An 18,479-nucleotide genomic window follows, 5' to 3' on the forward strand; every position below is an offset into this window, starting at 1 on the left:
GTACCGCGCTGATTGGCTGCGGAGTGGCGGCCGCGTGTGATGTCCCCGGCGGCGATTGGCCCACGCCTGGCTGCTCGCCGGCTGTGGGGCTCCCGGAAAGTGGCAGCTGAGGAAGGGGCGCGCTACCTGTCGCCGCGGCCGGGTAAGAGAGAGACCCCGGCGTGAGGCGGCCTCCCTGGGCCGGAAGGGCTGGTCAGCCGACGCAGCGGCACCGGAGGCTGAGAGGGTAGGACCAGGGGACGCCATGGCCCCGCAGAACCTGAGCACCTTCTGCCTGTTGCTGCTGTACCTCATCGGGACTGTGATCGCCGGGTGAGGAAGGGGGCTCCCGCGCGTGCAGCAAGAGGCCGAGGGGCGGCTCTTGCTGAGAAGGACGCGGGTGACATCGAGGAGTGAGGGAGGGGCACTTGCCGGGTCGAGGGACAAGGGGGTAGTGTGGGCCAGGCTGGCGATGCAGGGCCAGGTTTCCCCCAAGAAGAGCGGGGGTTGGTTGCAGAGCCCAATACCACGTTTGGGGATTGAAGGGAGTTAAGTGGCTGTGAGCAGAAGAAGGGACGCGGAAGTCTGAGGGATGGGGCTCTTGATGGGAATGAAGGAAGCGAGTGTCAAGCTGGGGTTGAGATTATGGATACGTCCTTGACGGCTGAGTTCCAGAGTGGGACTGTGGGTTACCCAGTTTGCAACAAGCCTCCAAAAGGCTGACACTAAAGTGGGTGGGCCATGATGCCATGTCAAATGAGGAGAGCAAGGAAGGAAGCCAAGCGCAGGCTGAAGAAAGTTGGCTTGAGAGAGCAGCAAGACACTTGAGAGAGTCCTCGTACTTCCCACCTTCTTGGGCTAACGAGCCTGAACTGTCTTCTTGCCCCGCTGTCTCTCACCATGGTTCCTTCCTGAGCTGGATGGTCTGAGTGAGAACAGTTCTCTAACAGGCGATAAAAACTGGGGTTCTAGTCTCATGCCACTCTTAGGAATCCTACAAGCTTGACGGAACTGTGTCGAGTTCCTGAAATCAGGGATAACTGTGCTAACTTTCAGGGAGAAAGACCAGGCTTAGAGTTTCTCCCAGCATTTAAATGCATGCACGACCCTATAGATGTGATGACTTAGGATATGGTATATTGGACTTGTGTTCTAGAATGCCTTCACCCTCAATCCCTTCTTTGGGCTGATGAAAATAGGTGGGTCAGAACTCAAGGTCATTTTCAGCTACCGACGGAGTTCCAGACTTGCCTGGCCTATATCACGCACTGTTTCAAATAAATATGTAACTGCAAAAATAAAAACACACCAGAAGCTCATAGATGTCAGATTTTGACAATTTATAGGTTGTTCACAATGGGAAACTCACTGCTTAGCGTAGCTTTTAAAGTTATTTTCTTTATTTTGTTTTGTTTTGCTTGCTTAAATCTTTTCATTTCTTCTTTGTGACATACTTTAAATTTCTCAAAGTTGACATTTCTTACATATACTTTATTGTTTTGTCTTTGATTAAGCCACGGAGTACCCAAGGTACATCAACATACAATTTTGCATGTAGGAGTTGAGGTATGCTGGTCTCCAACTCAATATGTAGCTGAAGGTAGCGTTGAACTCCTTCCCGATCCTTCAGTCTCCACTTCCCAAGTGTTAGAATTACAGGCATGAACGACCGTTCCTGGAAAATACTAATATTGTTAATACTGTAGTCACTCATAAAGCAGCCTCTGGAGAGAATTACGTTGCCACTCAACTATATCAGCCCCCTTTTTCTCTTGTATTTTTCCGAGCTGTCATTTAACCTTTTCACTCTTAAATCTTTCATTTACTCTCTGACAGTTTCATATACCTACCCACAACTCCTTGCTCCCCACACACACATACTTGCCCTGGGTACACCCCAATATGTTCCCTTCCTAACCTCATGTAACTCTGAGTCCAGTTAGTTAGTGCTGCCTTCTGACATGGTGACTAATTGTATTGGCTTGCTCAGGTAGGTCTTGTTCAGGTAACCATATCTTGAGTGAATTCATGAATACCATTTGCAGAAGACAAAAAATTGACAACACTCCTTCCCATCCTCTGTGTTTACATTCTTTCTGTACCCTCTACCCATGAACCTTGGGGAGTGTGGGAGAGGGGTGGAAGGTTGAAACACCGTTCCATTTAAGATTGATGTCTCAGTACTCACTCACTTACTCTCCATGTTATTCTGTTATTCTGTTGAACAGTTATTCTGTTGCATTAACTACTGCCCCTGAAGAAAGAGGTCTCTCTGTCCAAAGAGGAGAGTGGCATGGATATAACCTTATATTCATGAATATGACACATAACCATGTATATATGTGTGTGTATGTGTGTGTATGTGTGTGTATGTGTGTGTGTGTTAATATAACATACTTACATGTTGTATCATAGATTGTACTTATATTATATCATATATTTCCATATATATATTCATATATAGTCTATGGATATAACCTAAATATTTACAAGGTAGTTTGACAACATGCTTATTTAACAAAACAACAGAAATAAGTTCATCCCTAGAGGCAGGCAGATCTCTGTGTTTGAGGCCAGCCTAGTCTACAGAGTAAATTCCAGGACAGGCAGGGCTACTGAAAAACCCTGTATTGAAAAACAGAATAACAACAACAACAAAATGTATGTAGTTGAGCTGGATATGGTTCTATATGCCTATAAATTCAGCATTTGAGAGGTAGAGGTGGGAGGATCAGTTCAAAACAAACTTCAGATACATACTGAGTTCAGGGCCAGTCTGAGCTACATGAAGCCCTGTCTAAGAAAATCAACTGAGAAACCTAACAGAATGATTAAAATAGCTAGATAACTTTTCAGAAGTGTGACTAGGAGTTTATAAGGCTGAATGCTAGGATTCATGAATCTAGGACTTAATGAATTTAAGGCAGGCACTCTGAGCCACATGCCAGACCATAAAATGTATTTTTTAATATTCTGTCTTATGTCTTGGTTCCCCAGTGCATTTTCCCCATACATTTTAAAATTACCCCCCATACTATGCCAGTGACTATTGTATGACTTCCCTAGCCCCATTGTTGAGATAATGTTTTCAGTTTCTATTCTAGTTTCAGACTCAAATTCTAGTGGTTAAACTTCTGGCAAAAAGAGTAGGTGTTGTGGGCATACTTATGCTCACCTCTCGGAGGGTGTTCACTGGCCTCTTCCATGAGCCGGATGTGGCCCTTGCCTGGAATGCTTTTTATAGTCTTACTCTAGCTTTCTATTAACACTTCTTGAGAAAGAACCCTTTTATGGCTGATTCCAGCATAGCTCCTGGCAATATTCTTTATTTTATGTTCCAGTTTATATCATGCATATTCTCAGCTTCAGTGATACAGAGGCTCCTGCATGTGGACTTTAGAAGATGTCTATCATAAAGACTTGATCTCAGGAAATTAGTGGAGTTACTAGCAGTGAATGTATGAAATGTATTTTTTCTCTTCCAGCAAGATACACCATAATCCTTACATCCAGATGCATGCTACTTTGCTTCAGGGTTATTATTTGGGGTTTGCTTAATCTTTATTTTAACTCCTTAGGTCAGTCCATTTTTAATGTTCCGATAGTGCTACTGTTTAGGACATTTATGTGACATAATCTTTGTGAATAAAGATAACTATCTTTTGAAATTATTTGACCCTTAGAGTCAAAAGTCACTGGGGTGAGGTTGGAGAGATGGCTCAGCAGGTAAGGGCACTCCTGCTCTTAGTGGAAGACCCCAGCACCCACGTGTAACTGGGTTACACGGCCAGCTGACAGATCCTGGGGAGCCAGCTTTAATTGACACCAAGGGTACTTGCACTCACACCCACACACAAGCACACACATATGCTCACAATTAAAAATAAAATAAATTCTTCTTTAAAAAAGTAATTGGAGCCATTATAGGGAGTAAAGAGGGAGTTAATTGGATTGTTTGGTTGTTAGCTGGAAATAGCATGGAGCCATAAAGCATAGGAATAGTTGCTCTGCTGAAGGTAATTCTAAAAGAAAATTGCCACCAGTTCTTCACATAGTGTTGAACTATCTCCAAATCATAGTTCCAATGTGATCATTTCAGTGCCTAAGACTGTAAATTCCAGTATATCCCTTTTTTGTTCATTGTTTTATATATGTGCACATGTCACATACACCTTTGTCTTTATCCTTACATGCTTATATAATTGGACCTAAATGGAAAGGGGGAAAATGTACTACATCCTGGGAGATAACTGAGCTGTTGGGAGCACTTGCCGTTCTTACAGAGGACTTGCATTCAGTTCCCAGGACCCACATCAGGCAGCTCTCAACTTTCACATGTAGACGACCAGGCACAAACACATACACATAATTGTTTTAATGTAATAGGGAGCTAGAGAGATGAATTGAACAAACACATGAATCATAAGAAAAAGAAAGATTCACCCCTCCCTCCCCAAGGGAAGAGCTGTTGACAGTTAATGGTTGCTGGCTGGGGGGAGTCATTTTTCTTTAGGGATGCAGGCACTGGTAGGTTGCCATGCTCCAGTAAATACCTCCCCACCCACACTCATGTAAGTCTCCCTAATTCAGCTCAGTGGGTCACAAATAAGTTATATGAAAGGGGGGAGGGGCTTGTTGGGAGGAAGGAGGGGCTCAGTGTGAGTGGGGGTATGAGAGAGAGTAAAGGAGTCAGGTGAAAATGACCAAAGAATAAGAAATCAAGTTTAAAAATGTCATAGAGAAAGAACTCTTTAATGAAATCTTACCGGTCCATCCCCTCAGGCGAGATTTCTATAAGATCTTGGGGGTGCCTCGAAGTGCCTCCATAAAGGACATTAAAAAGGCCTACAGGAAACTGGCCCTGCAGCTCCACCCTGACCGGAACCCTGATGACCCCCAAGCCCAGGAGAAATTCCAGGATCTAGGTGCTGCTTATGAGGTGAGTCGTGAAAACAGAAATGGGAACACCACCAGGGGATGCGGAAAAGACCAGCATCCGGGGAAACCTCCCTCAGGTCATTTCTGTTCGAAAGCAGATAGTGCGGAAGTGAGAACTGTATGTGGACCCGGGTTGAACAGTCCTTATCCGCAGACTCCATTATTTATGTGTGTGCCAGGTATGCGCGGGTGCCCACAGACGCTAAAAGAAGTAGCAGCTCTCCTGCTGGAGTTAGAGGTGATTGTGGGCTGCCTAATGTGGGTGCTAAGAACCAAACTCAGGTCCTGTGCAAGAGAAGCAAGCGTTCTTAGTGGCTGAGCCACCTTGCCAGCCCCTCTGACAGAAATTCTTAACTGGGACCACGTGTAAACCTGAGTGAGTTGGTAGCCCCTAAAATGACACACTACATTTTATTTCTTATGAGGTACAGATTTCATATTTTGTACCATTTCCTGTGAATATTATCATTATTTCCTAGAAACCCAGTACTCAAAAATACTTTCTAAGAAAGCTGGATTTGCACTCTTTTTCAATGCGTTGCAATGCACAAGTGCCTATTTTTTTGAGGCAAGGAAGGTCTCACTGTGTAATTCAGTATGTAGACTACGCTGGCCTCAGCACGCCTGGCTTTGTGGGCTGCTGTCCTTGATAAAGAGTCTGCGGTGGTCTTTATCCATGACCTGGGCAGGCTCTGCCTAGCACGTCAAACTGAAGTTTATTTGACCCTAACTACGTCTGTGACGTTGTTGATTTTCTTTTTCCTTGTCTCAGCCAAGCCTGTTTGCCTTTATTCCAGGTAAATCAGTGTGCACAACTCAGAATATTAATAGAATACAAAGACTCTAGCAAACAAAAGGGTTTTTTTTCCCCTCTGCTGAAGCAAGATTGATTATTGTTAGCATTTTAGCTAGTTGAAAGTCTGCAGGTTAGTTGAGTAATCAACGGCCTGCCCCACCCCTAGCCCCACTTAAAGTAGGCTCAGCATTGGAGAAAGCACCTGTGAACGTGAGCTAACTAACTCTTATCCCTTGAGCTCAGGGGTTAAGCTTAGCCTGAGCTCCAGAGTGAGGAGTCTGCAGGTGTCCAGAGAGAGAGTTCACGCTCTCTGATTTTCAGAAGCACCTATGTGTGCGTGTGCTTCACATGCACATATGCTTCAGGCTTCTAAAATAAAAGAACCCTTTGATGCTTTCTTTTCAACCTTTATTTTTATTATTTGTGCATAATAATATGCATATTGTGTGTGCATGTGAGCCCAGGAGGTACCCGCAGAGGCCCACAGGCGTCCAATGCTTCCAGAGCTGTAGTCACAAGTGGTTGTGAGCCACGCAACATGGGTGCTAGCAGTCAATCTCGGGTCCTCTGCAAGAGCAGGCTGAGCTCTGTTTTGTTTTGATTCTTTTTTTTTTTTTTGGTTTTTCGAGACAGGGTTTCTCTGTATAGCCCTGGCTGTCCTGGAACTCACTTTGTAGACCAGGCTGGCCTCGAACTCAGAAATCCGCCTGCCTCTGCCTCCCGAGTGCTGGGATTAAAGGCGTGCGCCACCACGCCCGGCGTTTGTTTTGATTCTTAATAAACTGTTTTTTATATAGGTGAACATTTTGCTTGCTTGTCCATAGACACACTTTTGTTCATGCCTCTTGCCCATGGAAATCAGAAGAGAGCATTGACTTCCCCTGGAACTGGAATTATGGATGTTTCTGAGCGGCCATATGGGTTCTGGGACCCATGTCCTCTGCAAAAGCACCAAATGCTTTAGCACCTGAGCCGTCTTCCTGGCCCTTTTTAAAACTAAGTTTTAAACTTAACAGAGAGTGTGGATTTCATTGTGGGAGTTTCCTACATAAATATTTTAGACTTAGTTTTTATTGGTCCCCTATATACATTTTTTTCTTATTGCACATTGAAGGCAAATTTTTACATGCTTAGAAATTAATTTTTTTCTTATGTTCTTTGGATCATACAAACATTACGCAAAGTTCTTTCAAGCAGTAAAATTGACTTGAAGGTACATTTATAGAGTAGTGTTTATTGATATTCTTTTTAACAGTTTGAACTCAAGACATCACAAACTTAGACACTTCAAGGCAGACAGCATTCTTCTACAAATGGATTTCTACACATACAAAAGCATGAAAAAAAAAAAAAACCAGTATGAAAACACAGCTGTGGAAACAGCTCTGGATTTTTCTTCAGGGCCATGATCCTGTTGTCTTGGCGTGCCAGACGTCTCTGTACAGTGTGTTGTGCAGGAGCCAGAGAGAGGCAACTGTTTTTAAGACAGTAATTTAGTGCATTTGTTACTAGTGATGGTCTTTCACGGGTATATTCTAGTTTATAGTTTAGTGACATAGTACTGCACAGAGCTTACAGAATAAGCCCTGGAATTAAATTACCTAGAAAACCAACTTGAGCAGTCAGTCTCCCTTCTTTCCTGGTACCTTCTTGACCTTCACAGTCTCATGCTTAAATGCGGTTTTTAAAGCACAACTTGAAAGGATCAGTCGGGCAGCACGCAGTAGGCAGTGCCCCAAAGAATCCAGTCTGCTCTAACAGCCTCCCAGATATGTGCACATGTCCAGACTCCTTCTCAGAAGGCTAGGACAAGAACATGAATTTGAGTCCAGTCTAGGCTACATTTGGAAGTCTAGGCAAGCCTGAGTCACATAGCAAGGCCTTAGCTCAAAAATCCCCAGGAAACAAACAAAAATAACAACTTCAAACAAACCTTAATACCATACACAATGAAAATCACACTCTCTGGGAAGCTTTAGAAACTCGGGGTCAGAGTGGAAAACAGCTGTAAACATGAATGTTCTTTAACTGACTTAGAGCATGACATTTTCTCCACTGGCACTCATCCCCAGGTTCTGTCAGATAGTGAAAAACGAAAACAGTATGATACTTACGGTGAAGAAGGCTTGAAAGATGGCCATCAGAGCTCCCATGGGGACATTTTTTCACAGTAAGTAATTTGCCCGTTTGCGGAGTATTGCTTCCTGGGACGGGACCACTGGGCACTAACTGAATTGCTCTTGGAGACAGAGGACAGAGTTGCCTCTCTGTCATCCTGCGGACAGGAGAGGGGTGGCTATGACAGGCACCATCAGAGAAGGAGTTCACAGGATCTCTTCATCTCCTGTCACTCTTGGCTCACTGGGAATTCGGGGTAGCTGCAATTCTAATAAGAACTTCTCCTCACTTTGACCCAACCCCTCCTTATTAGACATTTGACTCTCCATGCATCATAATGTCTTAACTGGGAGATCTACTCCAGAGTTCAGCTCTGTAGTTATAAACAGGAAAATGTGTGAGTCTGCACTTGTATGCCGCGAACGTCCATTTCTGCAGATTCTCAAAAGGCTTCTAGAGCCTCCCCTCCAGTAAGAGTGCAGTTACAAACAATAGCTCTGTCTGTTGAGCTGTCGGGGAAGAGCCTCTCCCCTGCCCATCAAAATGATGCTGGAGATGTCAGAAAGAGGAGCGCTCTGTCCTGCTCCGCCTTCTCTTCAGCAGCAGGCTCAGGTACGACTGAAAAACACGTCTTTATCCATCTCACAGCCATTCTTCTGTTACTTTCAAACATTTGACCTTGTGCAGGCCAAGACTTACTGTTCCCTAAGGACGGGGACTGCCCCAAGGTTTTGCTTTTCAACTTTAAACAGGTGCCCAAGGTTTTTGTAGAGCGGTAGCTTCTTCATCAAGGCTAGTGATCTCTAAAGAGCAGACATAGTGAGCACACGCAGTCCATTCAAGATGTTCAGGGTTGACCTTCAGGAATTTCCTAAATTAGCCTGGGCATCGTGTACAAACCTTTACTCCTAGGCAGAGGCAGGTCGATCTCTGAGGTTGGGTCCAGAGTGGTCATTAGAGCAAGTTCCAGGTTAGCCAGGGATACATAGAGAAGCCCTGTCTTGACAAACAAACAAACAAAAAAGAAAGTCCTTACATTAACCAAAAAGTCTGAATTGCATCAGATTATATATATTATACCCCCTTTCAATATGTCTATAATATCTGGATTTTCCTCAGTATTTGAATGAATTATTCCATTGAATCCTTTGATATACTGTGCATTAGTGTCTGGCTGTTATGTATGGGACGTATTGTATTAAACAGTAATTTGGGGGTGGGGCAGCAACCTGTAAATTAAATTATGTAAATTAAAATTTGTATTATATTTGGACCCAGTATATTAAAAATATCTGCTTTGTATAGTGTGCTGGCAGGAACAATATTTTATCAAGGGGAAGAAAATCAACAGTTGTGAGACTTGGGATCCGAGTCCTTTCTCCTGATGAGTTTGCCTGTATCCACAGCTTCTTTGGAGACTTCGGCTTCATGTTTGGAGGAACCCCTCGTCAGCAGGACAGGAATATTCCAAGAGGAAGTGATATCATCGTAGATCTAGAAGTCACTCTGGAAGAAGTGTACGCAGGAAATTTTGTGGAAGTGAGTTCACACAGTACACCTGCCCATACTGACCCACAGAACGTGTACTTTTGACCACAAAGCAGAGGGTTTCAAGTGCTTTGTGTCTTTTAGAGTATGAGAGGGAGTGGCTGACACATGGTTGAAACCATCAGAATCCTTAGTTCAGAGTAGTCACGAACTGAGCTCACTACCTAGCCTGAGAACTCAGTGAAACTCCCAAAGAGCCCTACACGTGAGCATCGCTGTACGTACTCTAGTTACACGTGAGCAGGGATGTCTCTGTCATGGATACGTGTGAAAGTAGAACTGCTGGGTTGGGTCCACACATTTATGCTTCACACAAAGGTGCCATAGTATGTTTGAAATTGTCCAAGTCAACAGTCAGCATGCCACGGCAGTTCATGTTTGCTCTGCCCCTGTCCATACGGAATAGCCCCTGTTCCCTCTTAGTTATTATGTGGGTATGGGATTACTGTGGTCTTGGCTTGTGCTTCTTAATTTCCAACTAGGCAAAGCATCTCTTTCATTGGCCCTGTTTGTTTCTTCTTGTGAGATGCCACTTCACCATGTGCCCCGCTTTGTCTGTCTCTTGTTGATTTTTGAGACTGCTTTATTTTTGCTCTTAAGTTTTTGTGAGCTGTAATGCAGATATAGCTATCCATTTATAATATAACTTAGCTTTACACAGTATTTAATATTTATTTTAATTAGTACGAGTGTTCATTTTAATGTGAAAAAGTCTGATCTTCAATTGTTAATTTTAAAAGTCTGCTCTAAAATGAGAAAGCTCTTCTGTGTTCTCTAGTAAAATTGGGCTTTCTTTCGCCTGAGGTTGTCTTTCTGTAACATTTGGAATGGGCTTTGCAGCTAGGCTGCGCGCTTTCAAACTGTGTCGTCTCACTTAACCAAATGTGGTGCTGGTTCCTCGCTGTGCATGAGAAGAGTGAGAGCTCCCTACAGAGCTGCGGTCAGGTGGCTGTGTGTGCTTGTAAGGCATGCGAGCACTGCTCTGGGCGTTTTCTCCAGACGCTCTGTCACTTCACTACATGAGCACATCGCCATGAGATGTTGTGTGTATCTGTATAGGTGTGTGTGCACATGAGTGCAGGTGTTCAGGGTAGTGGATATAAGTAGTGGAACTCAGTCCTCTACAAGAGCAAGATGTGCTCTTAACCATGATCTGTCCTGCCTCCAAGTACTTCTTTTGGTTTTGATTTTTGGGATGAGGATAACATAGCCCAGGCTGGCCACAAATTCACCATGTAACTGAGGACATGACTATGAGTGTGTCACGGTGACAGCGCTGGGGATTAGTCCTGGGCTGGGTTGCCTAAAACAGAAAGAGGTGGTCTGGGGAGATTGCTCACAGAACTGGGAGGTAGCCACAGGGCAGCTTTTGAGTGCCACGGCTGTGCTCTGGGGGTGGTGCTTTAAACAACTCAGATTTCTCAACAACATAATAACCCTGTGAACTGCTTCAATTCAGTGGCCCTGGTGTGTCTTGGAAATGCTGGTATTAATACCTGGTTTTAGTCTCTTCTTCCCATCTCTCCTTTCCTACAGCTTCAGACTGAGATCAGAGCCATTTAAATATACACTTGCTTCCGCCCTGTGTGAGGGTTGATTTGAACCCCAGAGAGGAAAACTAAAAGCTGTTTCATGTGTTCTTAGGTAGTTAGAAATAAGCCTGTGGCCAGGCAGGCTCCTGGCAAACGTAAATGCAACTGTCGGCAAGAGATGAGAACCACACAGCTGGGACCGGGACGCTTCCAAATGACCCAGGAAGTGGTTTGTGACGAGTGCCCTAATGTCAAGTAAGTGACAGGCTCTCAATGTGTGTCTTGTGTCTGCATGTGACAGATGCTTGTTTCCCTCCAGCTCTGACCTCAAGTTCAAACCTTTATGTCTGTGTGATGCAGAGTCCCTCTGCTCTGAGTGTTAACTTCTGGATGTTCTACTCAGGCCCAGATAGCCTTGGCAAACAGCACAGTGGGCTGTCTGAGAAAAGGCTCCCAAGGAGCACAGAGGCGGAGCTGATTTACCTGGGCATCCGTTACTATTCTTTTTCCCCTTTTGTCTCAGACTAGTGAATGAAGAACGAACACTAGAAGTGGAAATAGAGCCTGGGGTGCGAGATGGCATGGAGTACCCCTTTATTGGAGAAGGTGAGATGCTGGTGTTGATTATCAGAGCTCACTTCTGCCTTGTCCCATAACATAACGGCTACATGGTATGTGGGGGGAGTGAAGGCATTGCCTTCCCAGACAGATATGACAGAGACATCGCCTGAGGCAGTGGATTTAAAAGTCACTAGAAGTGACATGCAAATACACGTTCAGCTTGTGTAACTTCTGTTCTTCTTTGGACTGCCCTGACCAGGTGAGCCGCATGTGGATGGGGAACCCGGAGACTTACGGTTCCGAATCAAAGTTGTCAAGTAAGTGCCAGCAGGGAGAGGACTCCCAGTGATTGCAGTGCTAGGGAGTCCTCACTTTGTCTTCTGTTTTATGCCTACAATACCGTAGTCATCGTTTCTAACTCAGTAATAGTACTGAAAATAGGAGGTGATGCGCTGGCCCTGAGCCCCAGTTATTTACTTAGGACTTATAAATTCAAAAGCTGCTGGAAGGAAAGACGGGTAAGAATCGAAGAGAGAGCTGAGGGCTGGTCCAGCGCTGTCCACGTGCACATTGCCCAGTGTGGGCCCTGCTGGCTCCCATGCCTGCCGTGCTTCCAGGTGGCTCAGACACAAGGCAGACAGTAGTTCATCTAGTTTGGGATTCAATATATCTTATCTCAAAAACAAACAAACAAACCACCAGAAGTGAAAAGAGCTATGAATGAGAGGCAGTCTGCAATAGGAATAAGGCATGCTGCCCTTGTTTCCCATAACAAGGCCATTCGGTCATATTAATCCTCAGCCTCTCCTTTCATGGGCTTCCTCCAGTGCGGAGTGCTGCTTATACCCGGTCCTCGGCCTTTCCAACTGACTGTTCTTTCTTATTAACTGGCTGGAAACCAGTAAGAGATCTGTGTTTAGGCTTCACTGAAACATTGTTCCCACCAGGTGACAGAGGACTGGCTCCTCTTCCCACGGCTCCCCCCTCCGGCACTCGGCATTGGGTGATCTTTTCTTGCATGCCTTGTCTCCCTCAGAGCTTCCTTGAGGAACTAGAACAGTTGTGTTCCCTCAAAAAACCTGGTTGGTACCTTTGGTCAGGTTGGGTTAGGGAGTTGAGAGGTAGGAGCTCACTTTGTAGCCCAGGCTGGCCTTGAAGTCAGTGGTCTCACCTTATCTGTAACTTGGGAAATCACAGAAAACCCAGCCAAGCATGGTCTTTCTTTTCTATAACCTAATGATCAATGCTTTTTCCTTACATGTGTGTACTTGTGCTAATTGTAAGGTACTTAGCATTCGAGTTCAGTAAGACTGACACAGCTCTGTAATCTCAGAAATGCCATGTGTGCGTCTGTCTCCAGGATTTCTCTAGCACTATAAACCCTGATGGATTTTACCTTTTCCTTCTCAGGCACCGGATATTTGAGAGGAGAGGAGATGACCTGTACACAAATGTGACCGTCTCACTGGTTGAGGCTCTGGTTGGCTTTGAGATGGACATAACTCACCTGGATGGTCACAAGGTAAACACCCTCCCTTCCAGCTTTGTAGTCATGTGCTCTTGGGTCATCAGAGCCAGAGGCCATCTCTCACTGTCCTCTCTGCTGCTGAGCCTCCAGCTGTATTTTTGAGTCTCTCTGTGCCTGTCAACCCTTGCCCTTCGACCTGTCTTTTATGCTGAGCCGTGACACTACTAGCATTGTCCCCAGTGCCCAGTAAAAGTTGTGTGATGGACTTAGTGTGTGCCTGTCCTGCTCCACTGTGCTCCTTTTGCTTTCCAGGTCCATATTTCCCGGGACAAGATCACCAGGCCAGGAGCCAAGCTGTGGAAGAAAGGGGAAGGGCTGCCCAACTTTGATAACAATAACATCAAGGGCTCTTTGATAATCACTTTTGATGTGGACTTTCCAAAAGAACAGCTGACAGACGAAGCAAAAGAAGGTACGGGTGTGGGGGCATGGGTGTGTGTGTGGTGTGCGTGTGCATGGTACATGGTATGGGATGACTGGCTGAAAGGAGAATAGCAAAACCCTTTGAAGCTGGGAGAAATGGCTGCAGGCCTTCTGCAAAGCAAAGAAGCCCCGCTGTCGCTGTGCTCACTTGAGGGCTCTGTGAGCTGGGCTGTGAAGCGAGTCACTTAGGTGAAGAAGCCAGGCCAAACTGAAGGGAAGATGCGATGTCAGTGGGAGGGACAGGAGGTGCAGGGTGAACTTCTCTGCGCCAACTGCACGTGCCCTGCTGTAAGTGTTTAAAATGATAAGGAAATGGGTAAAAGCGGTGAAAGCTGGCAAAAGGGCAAGGAAGGAGGAGTGGAATGTCAGCTGGGGTGATTTTCTTCCCCCCTTTTACCTGATCTCATTTCCCAGGGCTTCACAAGATGGGGGCGGGGGGGAAGGCTTGACAGAAAGAAATAAGACATCACACATGTATTGGAGGTGTCCACGTGTGAAGTTGGAAGCTCCAGAGAAGCTACGTTTTCGTTAATGAAGTCATTTACTCGTTCTTTCTGCAGGTATCAAGCAGCTTCTCAAACAGGGCCCCGTGCAGAAGGTGTACAACGGGCTGCAGGGCTATTAGGAGCGAAGAGAACTGGACTTTGAAAGAGGTGGATCAGCGATATTTATTATCTGCAGGGGTTTTTTGTGTGTGTGTGTTTCATTATTTTCAATATGCAAGTTTGGCTTAGTCCTTTTTTCCCTGATGATCGTCCTGACATGAACTAGAGGTTTGAGGATCTGTCTATTGCATTCAGACAACAATGGCCAGCAGAAGGTTACCTAATACCTCCCCCTCTGGGGATTTAACGTCTGGTGCTGCCCGAGGTTCAAGGAGTAACGTCTCAGAGGATGCCCGAGCAAAGGAAACCAGATGAGGGTTAGAGACAATTGTTAGCTATTTCAAAATGCCAACTGGAGAAGTCTGTTTTTAAATACATCTTGTTGTTATTTTTTTTTTCTTGACTCCTGTTTCTTTTTCCTGTGAGCCGATGGGTAGTCTTCCCATCAGGCAGGATGGACACACAGCATGCAGAGGAATGATGAGAGCCCGGCTCCCAGGCCCCACTAAACACATGGTGTCTATAGCAACGAGCTCGAAGAAACCGAGTAGACTAGAGACTGAGCTACATGAATTAAAGTTACACAAAGACCTCACTGTCTTTGAGAGAACATATTTTCCCGTTTTCTTTGGTAATAATAAAATCTGATATGGGTATTTTACTGTTTAGAAAGTACTTTTCTGTGTCTATCCCAGGTAGCCTTATGAGCTAAGATGGCAGCTCTAGAGAATAAATATTAGAAGCAGAATTGCAGGTGGCTTTGTCTTCCAGTGGCCCAGACTCAGACGCCAGCAGGCTCAGCACACTTGCCTTTCAGTCTCCTCCTCCGTTGCTCCGTACACAGGACTTGTTGCCGCAGCTGAGTATTTCAGTGCGACTGGGGGTCGCTGTGGCAGTGTGGGAGCTGCTTTGGAAGTACTGGTGTAGTCCAGCCGCCCTGCCCTCTGCAGCAGCTGGGGTGGTTGAGACTGTCAAGAGTCCAACAAACCGCAGAAACCCAGGCCTGGATTCAGCCGGCTTTCTGTACACTGTATGCACATACACGGGCTCAGTGTGCCTTTAGCACATCTGTAAACACATGCAGGCCAGTGGGCTTTCACACGTTATACACGAATGCAAGTTCAATAGGGTATTTTTACATTATCTGTCGAATGCTGCCTATGGTAGCCCAGGAGAACCCTGGTTGTACTTGCTAATGTGCTTTTTCCAGGAGCCAGTCCACTAAGCTGAGGCTAGAAAGGCCCACACAGACCTTGCTCTCGCTGTGAAGAAATGGAACTGGGGGTCTTTGCTGATCTTTATTCATTGCCTAGACTGTTGCGACTTAAGGAGTTCCTTCTACTGCTGGGCTCTGAGCTTCAGTTCACTTTGAGTTAGAAAGGTTTATGTCAAAAGTGGCATAAACCTTACGTTAGTTAAACTGTGACATGTCGCAATGCCAGGCGGCAAAGCTCATGATTTTTGCACAAGTAAGTGCCCTCCAAGGGTATTGTGGTCTCTGAGACAGCAAGTTCCCATCATATACTGACAATATCTATCCACTCAAGATGTTGCAAAGGAGTTGGAGCCCTAAGAGGTTGTAGTCGTCATCACAGAAAGTTCCTTCAAGCCAGAAATTTCCACTTGCTTGTGCTAAGAGCTCTTCCCTGTGGGCACCAATGCATGTCTACTCATCCCATAAAGAGAACAGTCCAAAATAATGATTGATGAAACCAAAAGACCAGCTTGGTGAACTCGAGCTCTTCCTGGGGTTGCTAACAGGAGCGTGCGTGGTGAGGAGGTACAGCAGCAGGGATGACAGGGAAAGCAGCTGCATCAACAGAAGCTCACCCCAGCACAGGCAACAAACAGTTCAGGAACGCTGCTACCAGCTACCCTGGGACTGCACAGCTTGCAGACCATCTGCAAAACTCTGAGGCTGCCTGCAGAGTTCTGCATCCCTCCCATCCTGCCCAACAGCTGCTCACTCCTCAGACTTCTTACAAGTTTCTGCTTTCCCAGATATGGTCTTTTGTTTATCTCCTGAGCCCTTTCTGGAGGATGCTGAGTTGGGAGGAAGCTGCAGCAGCAATGAATGCTGCAGGCTAGGAACAGTGAAAACTTGCTCTGTTCATTGACAAGGACAAAAGGCTTGTTAAGGGCCTACTATGCGCTAGCTAGGTTTTCTTTGTATGGATAGACTAAGCTTTTAAGTAGGGGCCAGAATTTGAACCTAGGGAGTTTTGCTCCTGAAAATGTACTTACTACAATGAATATGTAAGTCCAGAGAGTCCGCTCAGTGGATCAAGGCCGCCGAGCACCACAACCTGATTTCAATCCCTGGGACCCATGTGGTGGAAGGAGGGAACAGACGTCTGAAGGTTGTGTTCTGGCGTCCATAGGAGCATCGTGTTGCGTGTGTGCATGCACACAGACAATAAATAGTAACAAATTAAAGAAAATGGATGTAAGCTAAAGATGATAGGAGAAGAACTGGTATTCCTTGCAGTTCAGATCTGCAAGGGAAAACTGGCATTTGTGAGGGAAGTTGATAAGGCAGATTGGATATCTAGCCTGGAACCAGAATTAACCCCTCTGAATACTGTTATCTGAGGTGAAGAAGGGCTAGGTGATTGTTCTCTGTCTGGCTTGGTTCTGGTATTTCAGGATAGTTTCTCTGTGTGGCCCTGGCTGGCCTTGAAATGAGAGATGTAACTGCCTTTGCTTCCCAAGTGCTGGCGTTAAAGGCGTGCACCACCCTGCCCAACTAAAGGGTGAGTTTTTAACCTAAGCTCTTGTGCATTCTTAATATCTAGTTTGGCTATTCCATCTTATTTTTCCTCCTCCTCAGTTATTGGCTAAGTGATTAGATTCCCATCATAGATGAGTGGCATGCTCAGAAGTCAGGGAGATAGTCCTATGGGCTTGCTGCAGGAGCCTGAATTCCACCCCCAGAACCCACCAAAAGCCAAATATTGTGGCTCTTGTACTCATATGCTTCCACTGCTAGGTGGGAGACAGAGTCTGGAGAATCGTACAGGGAAGGTTGCAGGCCAGCTACTCTGGAGTATAAAGCAGGACATGCAAAAGGTGAAGGGAGAGAATGGACTTCCAAAGTCCCTCTGGCCTCAATATCTGTGCCATAGTTCATGCAGGCATACAGCCACACACACACAGAATCATTATAATATTTTTTAAAGTTATGACCCAGTTGAAAAAGAATTTAGGGTTACTACCTGTAGAGGTAGAATTTTATTTCTTTTTTAATAAAAGTTTAGTTCTAGTGATGAGCTGAAAAGGCAAGTATGTTCAATGACTCCAGGAAATTAGAAAGAAAAACAGTTACCTAATGTTCACATCCTGAAATTCCAGTATTTTTCACACCACAATTGCACCAGTACTTGTGATCAAGGCTTGAATAAGGTCACAGACAGTGAGCATCAGTACAGTTCCTGTGTAGATGTTATGTCAACAGCCCAGACCCAGTAAGGAGGATGGTTCGGTGTGTAATGGGCACCTGCTGCCAAGCCTGACTACCTAAGTTCCATCCCTGAGATCCACACCGGAGAAGTAGAGGACCAGTTCTTCCACGTTATCCATAAGGAAACCTTACATATACCCTCCCCCAACAGCATAAGCAAATAAATGGAATAAAAAATGAAAACCCCAGACCACTGAGAGACAAAATATTTCTGAATGGTATAATAAGCACATGCCCCCTATTAAAGCAGCTAAGAATAACATAAGACAGTCTCCCTGGAGGACTGAGTGCCTGAGGGAGGTATGGCCATGTGTGGTTCAAGAGATGTTATAATGAAGTACAAAATTGGATGTTTGTTTTAGAGTCAGGGTCTCATGTAGCTCAGCTGGTCTCAAACTCGCTAGTCCAGCCTTGAGCAAGAACCTTTGGTTTCCACCTGCCAGGCCATGCCCAGGTCACTAGAAATGGCAGTCAACTCCAGGGCTTTGTGCATACTCGGCAAGCGCTTTGCCAGTTGATCTATATCCCCTGCTTCTTTACACTGGATTGTGAAGATTTAACTGTAAGATGTAGAAATCTCGGTTCTTACATTACACGACAATAATACTATTTTGAGTTATGTTGGGTAAAGTACAGTTTTACAAAGAGAATATACTATTAGAATTCACCTAAGATTATTTTAAAACTTTTCAAAATGTGACTACTAAATTTGCTAAAGCACATTTGCAGTTCACAGTATATTTCTGTTGACAGTGGGTCTAGACCCAGGCTGCCTAGGTCAACATGGGAGCAAAGAGCTGTAATTAGTGTCTCTCATTTCAGGCAGATACACTGTGTTAGTCCTTCCACTGGGCAACCTTGTCTCTGCCCCTGCACTGTAATCTGAACACTGTTTGCTGAGGCAGCTTTTCATCCTAAACTGAACAAATTGCTGCCAAAGAACTGAAACCAAGTCATGGATTTTGTCAGTGAAATTCTCCAGATTGACAAG

At 45.2% G+C, this 18,479-nt stretch overlaps 1 protein-coding gene across 1 annotated transcript; it reads left to right on the plus strand.

Annotated features, from left to right (window-relative positions):
- The first annotated feature begins 39 nt into the window (after positions 1-39).
- Positions 40-14,431, plus strand: Dnajb11 (DnaJ heat shock protein family (Hsp40) member B11). The gene is made up of 10 exons (XM_021184857.3): positions 40-312; positions 4,762-4,918; positions 7,786-7,883; positions 9,238-9,370; positions 11,024-11,166; positions 11,435-11,517; positions 11,732-11,789; positions 12,883-12,994; positions 13,253-13,412; positions 13,984-14,431. Exons 1-10 carry the CDS (start codon positions 245-247, stop codon positions 14,046-14,048), a joined length of 1,077 nt encoding a protein of 358 aa, XP_021040516.1. The 5' UTR covers positions 40-244; the 3' UTR covers positions 14,049-14,431.
- The last annotated feature ends 4,048 nt before the right edge of the window (positions 14,432-18,479 follow it).

Source organism: Mus caroli, unplaced genomic scaffold (assembly GCF_978045245.1).
Source record: "Mus caroli unplaced genomic scaffold, Mus_caroli_1 scaffold_17, whole genome shotgun sequence".
Taxonomy (NCBI): Eukaryota; Metazoa; Chordata; class Mammalia; order Rodentia; family Muridae; genus Mus; species Mus caroli.

Excerpts from the sequence above, each read along its gene's own strand:
- Dnajb11 (XM_021184857.3), top strand. The coding sequence starts at position 245 with ATGGCCCCGCAGAACCTGAGCACCTTCTGCCTGTTGCTGCTGTACCTC. Across the intron at positions 9,371-11,023 it reads ACGCAGGAAATTTTGTGGAA|GTAGTTAGAAATAAGCCTGT; the intron begins GTGAGTTCACAC and ends ATGTGTTCTTAG. Across the intron at positions 11,790-12,882 it reads TTCCGAATCAAAGTTGTCAA|GCACCGGATATTTGAGAGGA; the intron begins GTAAGTGCCAGC and ends TTTCCTTCTCAG.